A 16,809-nucleotide genomic window follows, 5' to 3' on the forward strand; every position below is an offset into this window, starting at 1 on the left:
CTGGCTTCTCGCTGGCTGCGCCGAGGGGCTGCGAGTGCTCCCGAAGGCGGGCTGGGGGCGCAGCTCGGCCGCCCGCCCGTGCGGGGCCGAGAGGAGGCCCTACGGCAGACCACCGGGCGCGCCGTCTGCTCGCCGGAGCCCTCCCCGCGGCGCCCGTTGGGTGTGTGCGTGCGCGCCAGGGGCGGGGGTCCGGCCGCTCTGCGCGCGGATCACCTTGGGACGGGGCTCTTCCCACGCGGATCAGAGGCAGCTTTGGGCACAGAAACTGCCGAGGAATCAGGCAAACAAAAGAGGCCACTCAGCCGGTGGCCAGAAGTCGCCCGAGTGCCTCGTCGCGTCCCTTGGGGGTGGGGACCGGCCCCTTGTGGGGCGGGGAGAGGGCGCCCTGCCGGCCGGGGAAGAAGAGTTGGCGGCCTGCTGGGTGGCCTCGGTGCTTGTTTTCCCGGCCTGGCTTGTTGTGAAGCCGGACACATCCACCCTTGGACCCGATTCAGGACGCTGCTGCTTTTCTTCTCGCCCCTCTTGGATTTTCCGGATTTTTGAAAACCCAGTGGCCCAGGAGGAGGAGAAGGAAGGAGGAAGGAGCAGGTCTGCAGAGGAATGTGAGAGGGGCCCAAGGCCGGGGGAGCCGCAAGGAGCTGGGAGCCACGGCTGCAGGGTTTCTGGAAAGGTGTTGTTCCAGCGGAAAGCGTCGACTTCTTGCCCTTGCAGAGCTGATTTATACGAGTCGCTTGACTTTCTCTCTGGGAGAGAGAGGCTGGAGAGACATCCCCCTTCAGGGGCTGCCGCAGGAGGACTATGGGCGTGAGCCCTCCCTGCTCACAGGACTGTGTCAGGAGATCTGATAGGGCAGTTTCTGGACCATGGACATTATTCTGAAAAGAGGGGGGCTGGACAGAATCTGTGGGTGCTGAGACCCCCCTTAAGGGCTGAGACACTGATTTGCTGTGAAAGGCCTCTAGTTGCTAGTACATTCCTGGGCACCCTGGTGAGTGTCCCCAGTTGCAGGCAGACCCTCCCCTTACCCTCTCCCACCACAGGCCCAGCCATGGCACTGAGAGGCCGGGCTCTCTACGACTTCTGCAGCGAGAACAAGGAAGAAATCAGCGTCCAGCAAAATGAGGACCTGATCGTCTTCAGCGAGACCTCACTGGATGGCTGGCTGCAGGGCCAGAACAGCCGGGGGGAGACGGGGCTCTTCCCCGCCTCTTACGTGGAGATCATCCGTTCTGGCCCCAGCTCCAACCACGCAGACTGTTCCCGCAGTCCCGCAAGCTCTCTGGGCACCCAGGTGAGCTTGTACGACAGCTCCAGCGTGGCCAGCCCTTCAAGGAGCGGTGGGCACGGTGGCTTCCTCTCAAACCAGGGCAGCTTTGAGGAGGATGAGGACGATGACTGGGATGACTGGGATGATGGGTGCACTGTGGTGGAGGAGCCACGGGCTGGCGGGCTGGGTACCAACGGGCACCCCCCACTCAACCTCTCCTACCCTGGTGCTTATCCCAGCCAGCACATGGCCTTCCGGCCCAAGCCGCCCCTGGAGCGGCAGGACAGCCTGGCATCTGCCAAGCGCGGCAGTGTGGTGGGGCGCAACCTCAACCGTTTCTCATGCTTTGTGCGCTCTGGAGTGGAGGCCTTTATCCTAGGTGATGTGCCCATGATGGCGAAGATCGCCGAGACATACTCCATTGAAATGGGTCCTCGTGGCCCCCAGTGGAGGGCCAACCCCCACCCATTCGCCTGCTCAGTGGAGGACCCCACCAAACAGACCAAATTCAAGGGCATCAAAAGCTACATCTCCTACAAGCTCACACCCACGCACGCTGGCTCGCCTGTCTACCGGCGCTACAAACACTTCGACTGGCTCTATAATCGCCTCCTGCACAAGTTCACTGTCATCTCAGTGCCTCACCTGCCGGAGAAGCAGGCCACGGGCCGGTTCGAGGAGGACTTCATTGAGAAGCGGAAGCGGCGGCTCATCCTCTGGATGGACCACATGACCAGCCACCCTGTATTGTCCCAGTATGAGGGCTTTCAGCATTTCCTCAGCTGCCTGGATGACAAACAGTGGAAGATGGGCAAACGCCGGGCAGAGAAGGATGAGATGGTGGGTGCCAGCTTCCTGCTCACCTTCCAGATACCCACGGAGCACCAGGACCTGCAGGACGTGGAGGACCGCGTGGATACTTTCAAGGCATTCAGCAAGAAGATGGACGATAGCGTCCTTCAGCTCAGCACTGTAGCTTCGGAGCTGGTGCGTAAGCATGCGGGGGGCTTCCGCAAAGAGTTCCAGAAGCTGGGCAATGCCTTCCAGGCCGTCAGTCATGCCTTCCAGATGGACCCCCCCTTTAGCTCTGAGGCCCTCAACAGTGCCATTTCTCACACGGGCCGCACCTATGAAGCCGTGGGTGAGATGTTCGCTGAACAGCCCAAGAATGACCTCTTCCAGATGCTCGACACACTGTCTCTGTACCAGGGCCTGCTCTCCAACTTCCCTGACATCATCCACCTGCAGAAAGGTAAGGCCAGTATGGGCTGGAGACGCTGACTGACTGTCCTCTGCTGGGCACGGGCGATGTGAAGATGGCCTCATCTAGTCTTTCTGTTCTGTCTCATTCATTCATTCAGCAGGTGTGTTGAGCACCTGCTATGGGGCAGGTGCTACTCTAGGTGCAGAGATATTATCGTGGACAGGTCCTCATAGAGCTCACTGTTTACCTTCTTGTCTGTTCATTCATTCATTCATTTTCTCTGTTTCTGTCTCATTTACTCATTTACCCATTATGCACTGAACGCTCCAAGTATCAGCCTGTGTCTGGGAACGTGGAGATGACCAGGGCCCAGGCCTTGCCCTGGAGGGGAACACAGACCTATGGGGCACGTGGACACAGACCCAGATAACAAGAGTGTACGTAGCGTGCGGCCTGTCTTCTCACTCCTCACATGCTCACCGCCCCGCCTTGGCGGTGTCAGAGCCTGTTTTCATTACTGCGTAGCCTATCTGCAGGCTCCCTGTGTGGGAGGCTCACTGTCACCATCTTGCAGATGAAGACGCTGGTGTCCACAAAAGGGTGGTTGTATAGGGAGTCCATGGCCCAGCTGAGACTGTACTTTCCTCCTGTGCCTCCCCAAGGACATGTCCATGTTGGCCACCTCCCAAGCCCAGCCATGTTTTCAGTTCCCACTGCCCCCTCTGGGGGGTAGGGACAGGATGGGTCCCTGTCTGTTACTGCGAGGCTGTCAAGGAACTGCCAGGGAAGTGAATCATCTGGGGTCGTGTTGGGTCACCCCGGCTGGGCCGGGGGAGGAACCAGGGGTCCAAAGCATCATCCACATGGCCCGTCTAACTCCCCTTTTCCAAGCGTGGCTTCTCTTCTTGCCTGAGCAGCGAGTGAGTCGGGGGCTCTTCAGGCAGGTGTCTGAGTCCTAGGGACAACAGGCAGGGCAGATGTCAGGAGAGAGGTGTGGTCCTCCCTGGGCGGCTTGGGAAGTCAGGAAGGACTTCTAGGGCGTGGGGCTGGCTCCCTGGCCCCTGAACCCTGAGGTCAGGCCTGGCTTGGTAGAGAGTTTTCCTCTGGGTGGGGCCCGGGAGGCAGGCCTCTGAACTGAGCCTGAGCTGATGGCATTTGTTGTCCCCCAGGCTCGGTGCCTACCTTGGTACCAAGGAGGGTCTGGAGTAAACCAGCCCCGCTCTCCTTTACCAGGAGGTCGACTTCCAGAACTTCTCCAGTTCGCAGCCCCCTTTGCTCTCCTGCTTTCTCTCCCTCCTCATCCTCTCTGCCCTTTCTACTCATCCCACAGTCTTGTCCCCACTGCTTCCCTCTTCCTCCAGCTTCAGAAGACGGGAGACCTGAGTTTTAGTTTTAGCTCCGCCCTCGGTTCGCTCCATGGCCCTGGGAAGTGTCCTCTCTCTGGGCCTTAGGTGTATAAAATGAGGGAGGGTGAACCCAGTGAGTTCTTAGGCCTTAAAGGGTGGGGGGGCGAGAGACACCTGAGGAGGGTCTGGTGAGGACAGAGCGAGACTTAAGAGCTGTCTCTGAGCTCTAGGGTAGGACAGGACAGGGGAGATGGCTGGCCTGGCTGGGGCCCACTGGGGCAGGTGTCTCCCTGTGCAGAGGTAGAACCATGCTCACTGCTGTGCTAGGCCCTGGGAGAGCTGGTTCAGCCAGCTCCTCGGGTGACACGTTCCTGCGTGGGCAGTGGGATGGGGAAAGCAGGAGCATGCGACTGAGCAGCCGCCCCGTGCACCGGCTGGGGACCCTCACCCAGGCTTGTGGGGGAAAGGCAACGCCATACCTAGGACTTCTAGGCTCGCACCGAAGCAGGAGGGAGTGAAGCTAGATGGCCTTTCTGACCCTGGGGAAGAGAGACAGGCCAAGAGAGGCTCTTTCTGAGCTTCCCCTTGAAGTGTTCCGAAGGGTAAGAGGCCAGGAGTCTTCTGGGGTAACATGTCCAACCTTAGGCAGAGGTGCACCCACCCTCTCTCACCCGGAGGCCCCTCTCCCTTTTGGGGTGACCCTCCCTCCTTCCGGGCTCTGCACTGCCATCCCTAGGCCTATGGGCATGCAAGTTAGGAACGGGGCTTGGACTCTGGCTGACACAGAATTGGTCTAGCTTTGGGGGGACCGTGGCCTGATGGGGAGAAGAGGGGTCCCGTGCTGGCCCTGAAGATAGAGCCTTTTCTCAGAGGAAGGAGCAGGAAAGTTGGGCCTTGGGTCCCCAGGACTCTGTCCAGCCTGTCTTGATATCTGAAAGGTGGTGAGTGTGTGTGGGAGCCCATGGAAGAAGGGAGGTGGGAGGCCCTAGTGGGGTCAGGGGACCAGGATTTGGACAAATGTTGCCTCTCAGGTGACTGGGAGAGTTTTCTAACCTCAGTGTCCACCTTAGTAAAATGGGACTTGGAGCTGGGTTGGCACTGCAGTGAGGCCCACCAGCCTGTCTATGCTCTGGCCCTGGCCCTGGCGCTCGGTCCAGTGGTCTCCCAAGAGAAGGACAACCATTTAATTAACCATCCATACCAGGGCAATTTTGGGAGTGAACTGAAGCCTAATAATAGTTACCCTGGGACAGCAAGGGGAAACGGTGACTGTCCAGGGCCCCTACCTGAGAGCCTGCCAGGGCAGGACCCTGTCCTAAGGTGTATCACAAGCCAGGGAGGCTGGTGTGGTCCCCTCCATTTTACAGGTGCAGTGCAGTGGGGCAGGACGGTAGGCGGAGCAGGAGCCGGAGCCCAGGTGTGTCAGATTCCATAGCCCAGGCTCTTTCCGCTGTGCCAAACACGTGGGGGAGGGAGCTTCCCAAGGATGGGTTCCTGGGGCAGATGAACAAGAAGAGAGGGACCGAGGGAGGTTTGGGTGTGCTAGTGAATTCATCTGGCATCCTCAGCAGGTGGGAGGCAAGCCCAGGACCCCAGAGCATACTGGGAGGGGCCCTGGAGCTCACAGGCTGGCCAGGGCAAAGTGGCCCTCGAAGGACCAAGCTATTGACTCGGGGGACAGGGGGGGGTCCAACCTCTGTATTCTGGGCCATCATCTAACCCTCCCTCTGTCTGCATTCCTAGGCTTCTGTAAACAAAGAGGATCGTGTTGCCTGAGCCACCACCAGCTGGTTCTTGTTGTGACTGAAAAGCACTTTGCACCCAGTTGCATGTAGCGCCTGGTGCTCTTGCTGTTAGGTGCTGTCCTAAGTACTTTACACATGCAGTTGAGGTTCCATTAAACCTCAACTATTCTACAGAGTGGGTGCTTTTATTATCTCATCTTACAGACCTGGCAACTCTAAAGCACTAGACCACTGTGAGCAGCTGTTAGCAGGGTCACATCTAGTCTAGCGTGTTCCATTTGACAGTGGGAGACCTGCAGCCCAGGTGAGAGCAGTGGCCTGCTGGAGGTGACACAGCTTGGGCTAGGCCTCAGACCTCTTGTCCCCAACCTTGGGTGGGTGGTAGCTAGGTGGGGACAGGGTGGATTAAGGTGGGAGTTTAGGGAGTATGCCTGGGACTCTGGGGCTCTGAAGTGTCAACCTCCTTTCCTGGTTGCTGGGACCCAGCCTATAGGGCACCTGCTAGGACAGCAGACTCCCCTGGGTCCTGAGTTCTCAGATTGGGTCCTAAGTGGAATGTTTGGGGGATGCTAGACAGGCCTGAGCCCTGACTCCCAGCCTGTCTCTGGGGTGCCTTAGTGTCAGCTGGTGCCTTCCTCAGATCTGAGTCACAGGGTGGAGAGGTGACAGAGATCAGGATGGGGCCTCCACCTCCCCTTCTTCCCTGGGTCTTTTGCTCCATCCCTGGCTCCCTGCCTGTCTGTGGATACCTAGCAGTTAAAGTGGATTAATTCCTGTTATTTAGGCCTCAGTCTCCTCATCAGCACAAGGGACTTTTCCCTTTCTCCAAGGCCATTGTCAGAAAAACCCTCTTGAGTGCAGGTCCACCCCCACCGCATCCAGCCTTTTTTAGGCAGGTGGGATCCAGGCTCGTTCATTTTGCCGAAGCTTAACTCCAGCTTCTTTGTCCTTCTGTTTCCTACCTGACTCCTTACAATCCTTCCTATCGAATCCCTGAGTCCATTGTCTGGGGTCCCCACACAGATGCCTGGGTAACCTGGCGTGGGCTCCCTACTGTGCCGGGCAGGAAGGAGGCTGGGAGCTCTCGGGCAAGTCCCTCCCCTTCAGGGCCTCTTCCCTCTGTACAGCAGGGCGTGGAGGTGAGGACTAGGCAGCTGCCCTCTAGGGCTTCCCCAACTCTGGAGAAGTCTCTTAATAGGTCCTCATTCTAGGCTGCGGGTGACCCCTCCTCTGCTGCCTAGTCGGGACGGAACAGGAGGCGCAGGGACTGGGTGGACTGCAGAGTTCGTTTGGGTGCTGTGCAGGCAGCCCTGGAGAATCTTGACACTTGTCTCTGTCTATTCCAAATGCCGCTATTAGCCAATTAGCCATGCACTTGCCAACCAGTATGGGTGCTGCCCCTTCTAACGGCCTCCAGGGTTATTTCTAGCATATAGAGCCCTGGGCCTGGCGTACAGTAAATGCTCAGTAAAAGGATCTTGAATGCATTGGACAACTTGAGTGAGACTAAAAAGAATACATCTTGAAGGCCCCCTCCTTTTTCTTTTTCTTTATTAACGTGTCATTGATGTACAGTCTTGTGAAGGTCTCCCATGAGGAGCACTGTGGTTCCTACGTTCCCCCGTGTGACCTGAAGCCCTCCTCCTTAAGGAGAAGTGGAAAGCGGGGATAGTGAGTGTGCTGTTTGCACGCAGTGGGTGCTTTGAGGTGCTCAGGAGTGTGCTGTCCATGTCGCCCCTCCCACTTCCTTACTCTGCACAGTGGATTCCTTGACGCCTGTGAGGAGCGTGCAGGCAGGCTGCTTCCTTCTCCCGCGGCTGTCTGCGGCTGTCCCCCCAGGCTGCCCCCCCAAGTTACGTGCCTGTTCATTCAGAACTGAAATCCATTCACCAGCTGCTTGTAGATTCTTCTAAATTGGGCTCCCCGTTCAGCTTCATCCGTCACCTTCCGTCTGTCACCTGGTGGTTACAAGGTCTCCTCTCCTCCCCTGGAGGCCCCAATGGGGAGGGGCAAGGCCTCTATGTGGGGGAGTCACACACAAAGGAAAACTGCAGGTGGCCTTTGAGGCACTGTTTAGAATCAGCAGTGCGATGGGGATGGGCAGAACCTGGGAGAGGTGAGACGGGGGAGGCGTTCTGCCTGGGGACACTGGGAGTTTCTGGTGTAGAGATGGCACCTGAGCCTGAATGGGGCTTTGAATTATGCATAGGGATCCAGTGGGCAGAGGTAGGAGGGTAGGAAAGAGCAGAGTGAACTTGATAAACATGGCATCAGTGTGGAGTGGGTCCTGGGGCCAACTCCCAGAGGGCCTCTCGGGCAGGTGAATGAGTGTGGACCTTGTTTTGCAGACAGAGGGGAGACAGGGAAGGGGGTTGGAGCTATGGGTGCCCAGTTTGGCTGCTCTTCAGATACTGTGGAGAAACTCTTAGAGGCTGAGGCCTATGTGGGAAGCCCCTTGGGGGCCTATTTTAGTAGTTCATTGAGGAACAGTTCCAGTCAGCTCAGCAGACAGTATCAAGATCTGCTATGGGCTGGGCCTTATTCTGGGTACTAGAGACATTGACCTCTCAACACAGAGCTCACAGCCCACAGCCCAGGGAAACAGAGAAAGCACAGGATGTTAAGAGCTGTGGGTGAGGAAAGCCCACGGCACCTGGGAGCAATGGGGGTACCTAGTGCAGTGGGGGTTGCAGGGAAGGCTTCCTGGAGGAGGTGATGTCTGAGCTGAATTAAGAGCCTGAGGGAGAGATGATGAGGCTTATATTGAGTGGGGACAGCCTGATCCTGGATGTCAGTATGGCTGGCAGGGCTGTGACTGGTTGGGTATGGGCTGCTGGTGGTGCCATAGGTTTGGAGAGAAGTTGTGCTGCAGGTGAGGGTTTGGGGGACATCCTGGTGGAGACACCCAGGTGGCTGGAGCCGTGGGTCTGGAGTCCAGGAGTGAAGTCTGAGTTGAGCCTGTCTGCTCACCAGAGGGCTCATGGGAGGTACAGAGGGCCAACGGGAGACCAGAGCCCTAGCCTCCCTTGTCCCCCGCTTGCCTGTGCCAGGAGCCTTCGCCAAGGTGAAGGAGAGCCAGCGCATGAGCGATGAGGGCCGCATGGCGCAGGACGAGGCGGACGGCATCCGCAGGCGCTGCCGTGTGGTGGGCTTCGCCCTACAGGCCGAGATGAACCACTTCCACCAGCGCCGTGAGCTCGACTTCAAGCACATGATGCAGAACTACCTGCGCCAGCAGATCCTCTTCTACCAGCGGGTAGGCCAGCAGCTGGAGAAGACGCTGCGCATGTACGACCACCTCTGACCACACGCACCTGGCTCCCTCCCCGCTCCAAGGCCCGTTTCCACAGTGCCGCTGCTGTCCAGGCCTCCCCTCCCAGCAGTGGCGAGGAGGGTGGGGGTGGACTTTGGAGGAATCATGGGTGTGCCTTAGAGCTGGGAGCGCAGCAGGGGTGAGGCCTGGGCTGCCAGTCAGTCACTTGAGGCAAGGCCACGGCCTTGGCCTCCCCAGAACCTACAGCGCCTGCTCACCTGGCCACCATCCCCTTGCCAATTCAGCAGACACTGGGGCCTGCTGCAGCTCTGGGTCAGGCTGGGTACCCAGGGCTGCCCTTGGGATGTCTCCAGTGGAGGTGGGGTCAGACACAGAAATAGACAAGGGCAGCGCAGAGTGACCAGTGGTAAATAAGAGGTTCCTGGAAGCTCACAGAAGGGACCATTCATGCTGCTGGTCAGGAAAAGATCCACAGAGTAGGTGATATTCGAGCAGTGTCTCGGAGAATGGTAAGAACCTGCCAGACAGTAAATGGCGACAGCAGGTGGGGAGGACATTCAAAAGAGAGGGACAGTGTGGGCAAAGGTCTGGAGGCACGAGAACAGCCCTCTCCTCTCCCTCACCTTTCTCAAGCAAGTTTGGTGCCCCCATGGTGGGGACCCTGGCCTGCAGGACAGAAGGGAAGCCTCTTCCTTGCTCTCCGGTCTCAGTCCCTGCCCCGCCCCCATCCCCCCAGGAGGGGCTGCAGGCCAGCTTTTCTTGACTCCCTGCACCTGCTGAGCCCCTGTCACCCCCTGGTTAGTGGACCACGCAGCATCTATTCCCTGGGCTCAAGGTGCTGTGACAAGCTACGGACCCTACGACCCTGGTGGCACCTTCCTGGGGGTGACGCCTAAAAGTTACCGCATATTTGAGTTCACCAGCAGTAGCTCCCCACACTCCGAGCGGGCTTGGCCCTCAGGCTCCTTGGTCCCTGTGAACCCCAGAATCCTTCTTGTTGCACTGCCCAAGGGTCCTGGGCCCACGTGCCACCGCCAGCCTGTGGTGGGAGCCCCAGCTCCCAGTCAGGTCGTGCTGCCTCCCACCATGTTCATCCTCGAGGAGGCTGCTCCCTCCCCCTGGGCCGGCGCGGGGTCCAGCAGTGGGTAGGGGGGCTGGCAGGGGCCGCCGCTGGCGCCCCCAGGAGGTCATGCTCCCTCCTGGCTACTGCCTGAATCATTTTTCTTTCTTTCTTGTTTTCTTGATAAACCTTTTACAGTTAAGATAACAAAGGCATGACTTTTACTTATTTGGATCCCGGAGGGGATGAGAGTGGGGGAAGGATAAAACCCTCTTGTTCCTGAGAGCTGTTGGACCACATTCTGGAATCCTGATGGGTGCAAAATCTACCCTAGAACCTCAAAAGTTGTGGGGAGGGCTGTATGGGTGGGAAGCGCCAGGTGGGGTGCCAGAGGGGCCGTGGACCCCAGCCGGATGTGCACCCTCCCAGGCCCCACTTCTCATCTCAGATGGGCCGAGTCCTGCCAGGGGTCTCGCCGTGCTTCTCCATCGTCCAGGCAGAGGGTCGCGTGAGGAGGACAGGAGGTCACGTCTCAGGACAGTCTAATCCACAGGGGGTTCCTCTGCCCAGGCAGGCTGGTCCCAGCCGTGCCCCAGGAGAGGTCTGTTCCAGGAGAGGTGGGGCTTCTCAGAGACTCTGTCCTTCCCCAAGCAGCAGGGCGCGCGTCCCTGTAGTGGCTTCCGTGCTGGAACTGAGGAGGACCCCCAGCCGTGCCCGGTCAGGAGCACAGGAATCTGTCCACGCGCAGGGACGAGGAGCGCTGGTGCGACCCACGGTTCTCCCGCCGGCAGCGGGGACTTGGGGGAGGCCCGCAGGCCGGGGCCCGGGGGGCTCGGTGCAGTGGGAGGGGGCACGGGGTGCAGACCCAGTGACAAGGGCGTAGCAAAGGCTCCTCGTTCAGGGAAGTGTGTCCTCAGAGACACTCTGGGATGGGCCTCTGGCCCTGGGTCAAAATTAGGTCAGATTGGGACTTTCTGTGGAATTTTCCCCTCCCTCTTCCCTGCCCTCCTTCCTTCACTTTCCAACCCATCCAAAGGCCTTCCCGCCCTTAACTAACTCTTCCCAGCTTTGCCCTGTAGACGGCCTTTAGCAGAGGGCACCCCAGCCACAGGGATGGTGGGAGGCTCTTCCCAAGGCCTGTCTGGGCAGGGGTGGGGGGACGCCCCTCTTGACCCGCAGTGCCTGGGAAGTCCCATCTGTGCCCCCTGCCCTGAGAGTATTACTGCCTTCTTGCGTCCCTTCTTTGAGAGGGGGTCCCTTCCCATGCTTCCCATCCTCAGCGTGAGGGAATGGGTCTGAATTTTCTCAGGAGGGACTTGGGCCTAGGAGAAAAGTCAGAATCTGAAGTCTTGGGCCGGGCCCAGCCTGCCCCAGGTATCCCGAGGTCTCCAGGCCAGGACAGGTGTGTGTGTGCTGGGAAGTGAGGATGTCCCAGCCCCTCTCTCTGGTCTCTCTCTCTGTCTCTCTGCTGACTGGGATGTTGGGAGAATCTGAATTCGGGCTGGGCTGGCTGGAGGCCCTTCCAGCAGGGGACTAGGGCCTAGTAGCAGGGTTGGGGGTGTCCTGGTGGTGGCAGGACCTGCTGGCTGGCCCCAGTCACATGTCAGGCAGATGTTCCAGCCTGAGTTGGGCCCAGCTGCCTCTAGTTCCCTCCTTCACATTGGTACGGGGAGGCAGGGACAGAAAACAAGGCCTCTCTTTCTGCGCTGGGCAGCTCTCAGGACCTGGGGGCGGGGGTGGGGGACCCTTGATCCTCATCTTGGCCAAGCCCGGGAGAGGAGTCTTCTTTGTGGCCATCTGTGGGGGTTGGGGATGGAGGTGGCCCTCAGTTCTGTATCCTGTTGCCTCCTGGATATAGGAGGGCCATCCGTGAACCACTGTGCCATAGCTATGCCACAGCTGGAGCAGAGCCGGGGCTGGGGGAGATAGGTGCCTCAGAGTGGCACCACCCCCTGTGCTGTGGCATAGCCACACAGTCATCCACATGTCCACATGGTCAGGGACAGAGTTACCCAACTGAAAACAGACAGTCACAGAGCCTCACAACCTGCACACGGGAACATAGGCCATGCCTGGCCATACATGCACATATGCATGGTCATGTGCTAGCATAGTTGCACTCCCAGGCACAATGATACACATTCTCACATTCACAGCCACATCCACACTCAGCCACTTCTCACACATCATTGTTCATTCACTCTGTCAGTCTCAGTCATGTCATGATTCACACCCATACACAGTCCTGTGCACCGACTATAACCCTCACACAGTGACACACACACAGACACATATGGCCACCAAGTCCTACATGCACACAACAGAGGTGTGACACACATGGAACTGTGCCTGGACTGAACCTGCACCACCCCGGGGGTGCCAGCCGTGATCATCCACCATCTGACAAGTTCAATTCCTCATTGCACAGACAGGGAACTTGAGGTCTAGTGAGGGGTGGCAGCCGGCTGTGTCACCCAGTAGGTCTGGGGGATGCTGAGGCCAAAGCCCAGCTCCTATAGCTCCTATAGTGGCTCAGCCTTGCCTACCACTGGGCGAGTCCCCAGAGCCAGGCAGCCTCAGAAGGTCCCTGGCTGAACCCACGCAACAAAGCTCCAGGCATCTCCCAACTCTCAGGCCAGAGCTGAGGCCTCAGCGTCCACGTGAGCCGCCGCCGGGATGCAGCAGGCAGGGCTCGGGCCTGGGCCTGGGCGGGAGGAGCATTCCTGCTCCGTCTCCTCCCCAGGCCTGCGAGGACTGGGGCCCGCCCTGCCTGCTTGCCTGCTGACTCAGACCTCCGGGAGCCAAGCCTTCTCTGCGCTCCACCCACCCAACCTGCTTCCTCACCAGTTCAGCTCCAGTATCTCTCTCCCTCTGGGCGGCAGAAGGAAATGGTGAGCCTGGCAAAAAGATCATGCAGAAAAATAAAAGTTCACTTCCCCCAGACAGCTCAGAAGGGCTGATTGTAAAACCCGGCTCTGGGGTTCTCAACATAGTTTAACACAAACCTTTTTTTCCTTTGGTTTGGTTTTGTTAGTCCAACCCTAGCCTAGTCCAGGCTGTTTAAAGAGCAGTGCCTCACACAGCTGCGGCTGCCCGGGTCTGCCCAGCAGCCAGGTGGGCGTCATTCTTCCATTTCCCAGGGGGAGAGACCGGGACATGGCCTGGCCGGAGGAGGACGGGACTGGCCTGGGATCACGCAGCGAGGCCAGAGCTGCGCTCTCCCCGGCTCTCTGGCTTCATTACTTGGTCACCTTGATTAACTCGCTTGGTCCAGAGAAAGAGGGAGCAGCAGGTCTCTGCTCCGGAGGCTGGCAGCCCCAAGGGCTGAAATGTGAGAAGGTTTGAGGGTAGGGTGAGTCCCGTAGCCCCCCGAGAGGCTGATGATGGTGTGGCATTGGGGCGCCCGTGGTGACTCAGGACCTCTGTTTACAAACATGTGCGAGGAACATCACTTTTCTGTAACTGACCTGAATCTCTCTTCGTTTTCTCATTCTAACACATGGTAGAGAAGGAACCTCGAATCAAGTCCGCGGCCCCTCCTTTCCACAGGGCGCGTGTAGGTCTTGGGGGCCGCTCGCCTGCAGACGCAGTCAGGCCCCCGGCACGCTGACTTCTCCAGACTGACCCCCGTAGGAGATCTGCCTGCATCCCTCATTAAAGGTCGCTTGTATATACCTGTTTGAGTTGGGTTCAGTTTATTACTTGATGTCTAGTCCTGTAGATAATTCAAACTTTAGTCATTTTCTTCTGGCGTTGGGATACATTTTTTTTTTCTTTTCTTTTCCTGGCTGCGTGGGTTCTTGCAGAGCTCTGAGGTCCTGGGTCAGCATCGGACCCCCTGGCCACCTGCCCTACCCTACGTTCCCGCCCCCCGCCCCCTTGGTGCCCATCCCGCAGCCTCTCCGGGTCTGGCCCTTCCTCTGTCTGGGTGCTCAGGATCCCCTCAGTTACCCCTGTGCCTTGTAGGCCCCAGGAGCCTCAGAGGGTTGACAGAGGCCCTTTTACGGTCTGTGCCCCATCTGGGGCTCTTGCTCATCCCATAGCTCCTAACACGTGCTCAGGCAGGAGTTCTGGGGGGCCTCTCAGGCACCCTGTGCAACCTTGAGTCTTCCGAGGCTAGGCTGTCTCTTTGGGGCTCTTCCTGGGAAGGGGTCCCCGTCCCCACTACTCTGGGGTCTCCCAGCCTCTGGGGCTGCTACCCTCCCCCAGTGTAGGCATCTACCATCCGTGTATAGACTGGGAAACGGGGACCAGCAAGGGGGGTGCTGCCAGCCAGTGTGAGATGGGGCCCAGGCCTGGGCTTCCTGTGTCGGGCGGCGAATGACTGATGCCTGACGTAGGAGCTGGAGGCTGGTGGCACCTGGAGCCTCCTTTGGGCTGACCTGATCCCCCTTGTTGCCATTTTAGCAGGAGTGCTCTCTGGGGGGGGGTATGAGCCTCCACTAGACAGCCCTGCTGCCCCCCAGATAGCAACACCCCCTGCTTTTTTACCCCCCACCGCCTGGAGAGAAGACCTGGGTATTGGCTGAGCCTGAGTGCAAATCCTACCCTATACATACTTGTTTCTTAACAGCTCCGTGCCTCCATTTCTCCATTTATAGCAGGAGGTCCAGGTGGCTGTTAGTAGGGTTACATGAGAAGAACCCATCGGCTGGACGCCTGCACCCAGCAAGTGCTCAGTAAGGACGGCTGGGATTACCAGCCTGTGAGCAGAGCCCTAGAGCAGCCCTGGGGAGGCAGGGACAGGAATGTTGTTACCTGACTTCGTGAGTGAGATGAACTGATCCAGGGAGCCCTTTAAGGCCACCCAGTAGGTAGGTGGCAGGGCTGGGCATGGGACCAGACCCCCGGCCACCTCCGAACCTTGGGCCTTTCCCTGTGTTGCTGCCCTGTTTTCACAGGGAGCAGCCCCTTTGGGGCTTCCTGGCTGTCATAGTGTTCGTCAGTCCAGGGCAGGAGGAGTCCACTGGGCCACTGATAGTCACGTGTACCACTGTACAGAGGACAGCATGGCCTAAGGGTTAAGACATGCAGGCTCAGGCCTTCCCCAGATGGAGGGACCTCAGGCAAGGTCACCACTCAGTCTGTTTCCCCCAACATTACTCAAGTAATGGTTATCATGATTACACAGAGGCACAAGTTCGTAAGTGTGGGCACTGGCATTGCTCTAGGTGTGCTGTGGCCTCAAAGCCACACAGGCCAGCACTGCAGGGATGGGCCTGGGCATACAACAGCTACCACTGCTTTGTGCTGCTGTGTGCTGGGCATCGGGCTAAGTGCCTCCCATGACTTATCTCATTGCCCACAGCTGTCTGGAGGGTGAGAACTATTGCCAACGTCTTCTAGCAGATGGAGGCTCAGAGGCGCTGCGTCACCTGTGTGAGGTCATGAAAGCTCCATGGTGGATGGTGCTGCAGTCTGCCTGGCACAGCTGTGCCCCTTTGCACTGCATCAGGCCACCCTTCCAAGGTGGCAGGCTGGGCAGGGCAGGGGCAACTTTCCTGCTATACAGTGAATGCATGAGAACTGGGAATTAAGGGGAGCAAGGAGGTGGGGGACAGGTTGTAGGTAGTGGGTGGAGGTGGCCATGTGCCTTTAAGTCTGCAGGTGGAAGGGAAGAGCACCAAGCAAATATTCGTTGAGTGATATTTTCTGTGGGGCCTCAGACTGAGGTGTGGGAGTAAGGATGTGGCCATGGACGAGGGGGCTGGGCAGATGAGGCCAAGGGTAGGGAGCTGGGGCTGGGCAGGACTGTGGTGTCTGGGGAGACTTGAGTAAGAAGGCTTCTTGCTTAAGGGCAAGTGGGGTGGTGTGCGGGAGTTCGAATTGGTAGGGAAATGCTAAGACGGGGGGGTCCCGTGAGTGCTGAGACTGGGCTGGGGCCGGGCAGGCAGAGGTGGGGCACTGGGGTCTGTGTCTGTGCCTGTGTCCCAGGGTGCAGGCATCTGCTGTGTGGCCACCAAGGGTCTGTCGGTGTGTAGGCCCCTGTGGCGGTGCTGGGCCTGCAGTCACTCAGCCACACACGCTTGTCCCTGTGCTCCCCAGCCTGGAAAAGGCAACGCCTCTGATACCGAAGCTCAGGCCAAGCCTTGGAATCAGTCTCAGCTCTGCTCTTTCTCTCACACTCCACATCCATCCAGGAGCAAAGCCTTAGCTCTTCACAGGAGATCCCAAATCTGACCTCTCTTGCCGTCCTACCTCCTGGTCCCGACCAGCACTGGGGCTGCCTTGACGACTGCAGTAGCCCCCAAGCTGCTCTGCTCTTCTTTCTCCTGCTCCCTGATGTCTAACAGGAACCAGAGGGATCTTTTAGGACCATATTCTAAATCAGATATGAAGGTCCCCTGCTTCCAACCTCTAGGGCTTCCTGCTATGCTTTTGCCAGATTCCAAACCCCTATCTCAGCCCACAAGGCCCTCTGTAGTAACACCTTAGACCCCTGTCACCTTTGGGCACAGAACTGCAGACCCACTCCTGCTGGCTGCTCATCACATACACCGAGCCTGCTTGCTCCTCAGGGCCTTTGCATTTGCTGGTCCCCTCTGTCTAGGCTGTACTTCCAGATGTCTGTGTGGCTCAAGCCTCAGATAATTCTGGCCTTTGCTTAAAACGTCAGCTCCTCGGAGAAGCTTTCTCTGACCATCCAATCTAAAGAGCCTTCCTAGTCCTAGTCCTCTTTCCCCATACCCTACCTTATTTTTCTTCATTTTACTTACTATCAACTGCCAATGATATGTGTGTATAAGTTTTAAACATATGCAAAAATAGAGAACCTTATATAATGGATCCCCATGTAACCACACCTCAACTTCAACAATGATCAGCTCTGGGACAATATTTTACTCCCTCACATCCCTTGTTTCCAGAAAACACCAGAATCACACAATCTCATCTGCAAATATTTTAGCAAAAG

At 58.1% G+C, this 16,809-nt stretch overlaps 1 protein-coding gene across 1 annotated transcript; it reads left to right on the forward strand.

The window, feature by feature from the left end:
- On the forward strand, positions 1-10,107 carry SNX33 (sorting nexin 33). The gene is made up of 2 exons (XM_036907632.2): positions 1-2,519; positions 8,613-10,107. The coding sequence occupies exons 1-2, from the start codon at positions 1,049-1,051 to the stop codon at positions 8,864-8,866; spliced, it is 1,725 nt and encodes a 574-aa protein (XP_036763527.1). The 5' UTR covers positions 1-1,048; the 3' UTR covers positions 8,867-10,107.
- The last annotated feature ends 6,702 nt before the right edge of the window (positions 10,108-16,809 follow it).

The sequence above is a fragment of the Manis pentadactyla genome, chromosome 11 (genome assembly GCF_030020395.1).
Source record: "Manis pentadactyla isolate mManPen7 chromosome 11, mManPen7.hap1, whole genome shotgun sequence".
Classification (NCBI taxonomy): Eukaryota; Metazoa; Chordata; class Mammalia; order Pholidota; family Manidae; genus Manis; species Manis pentadactyla.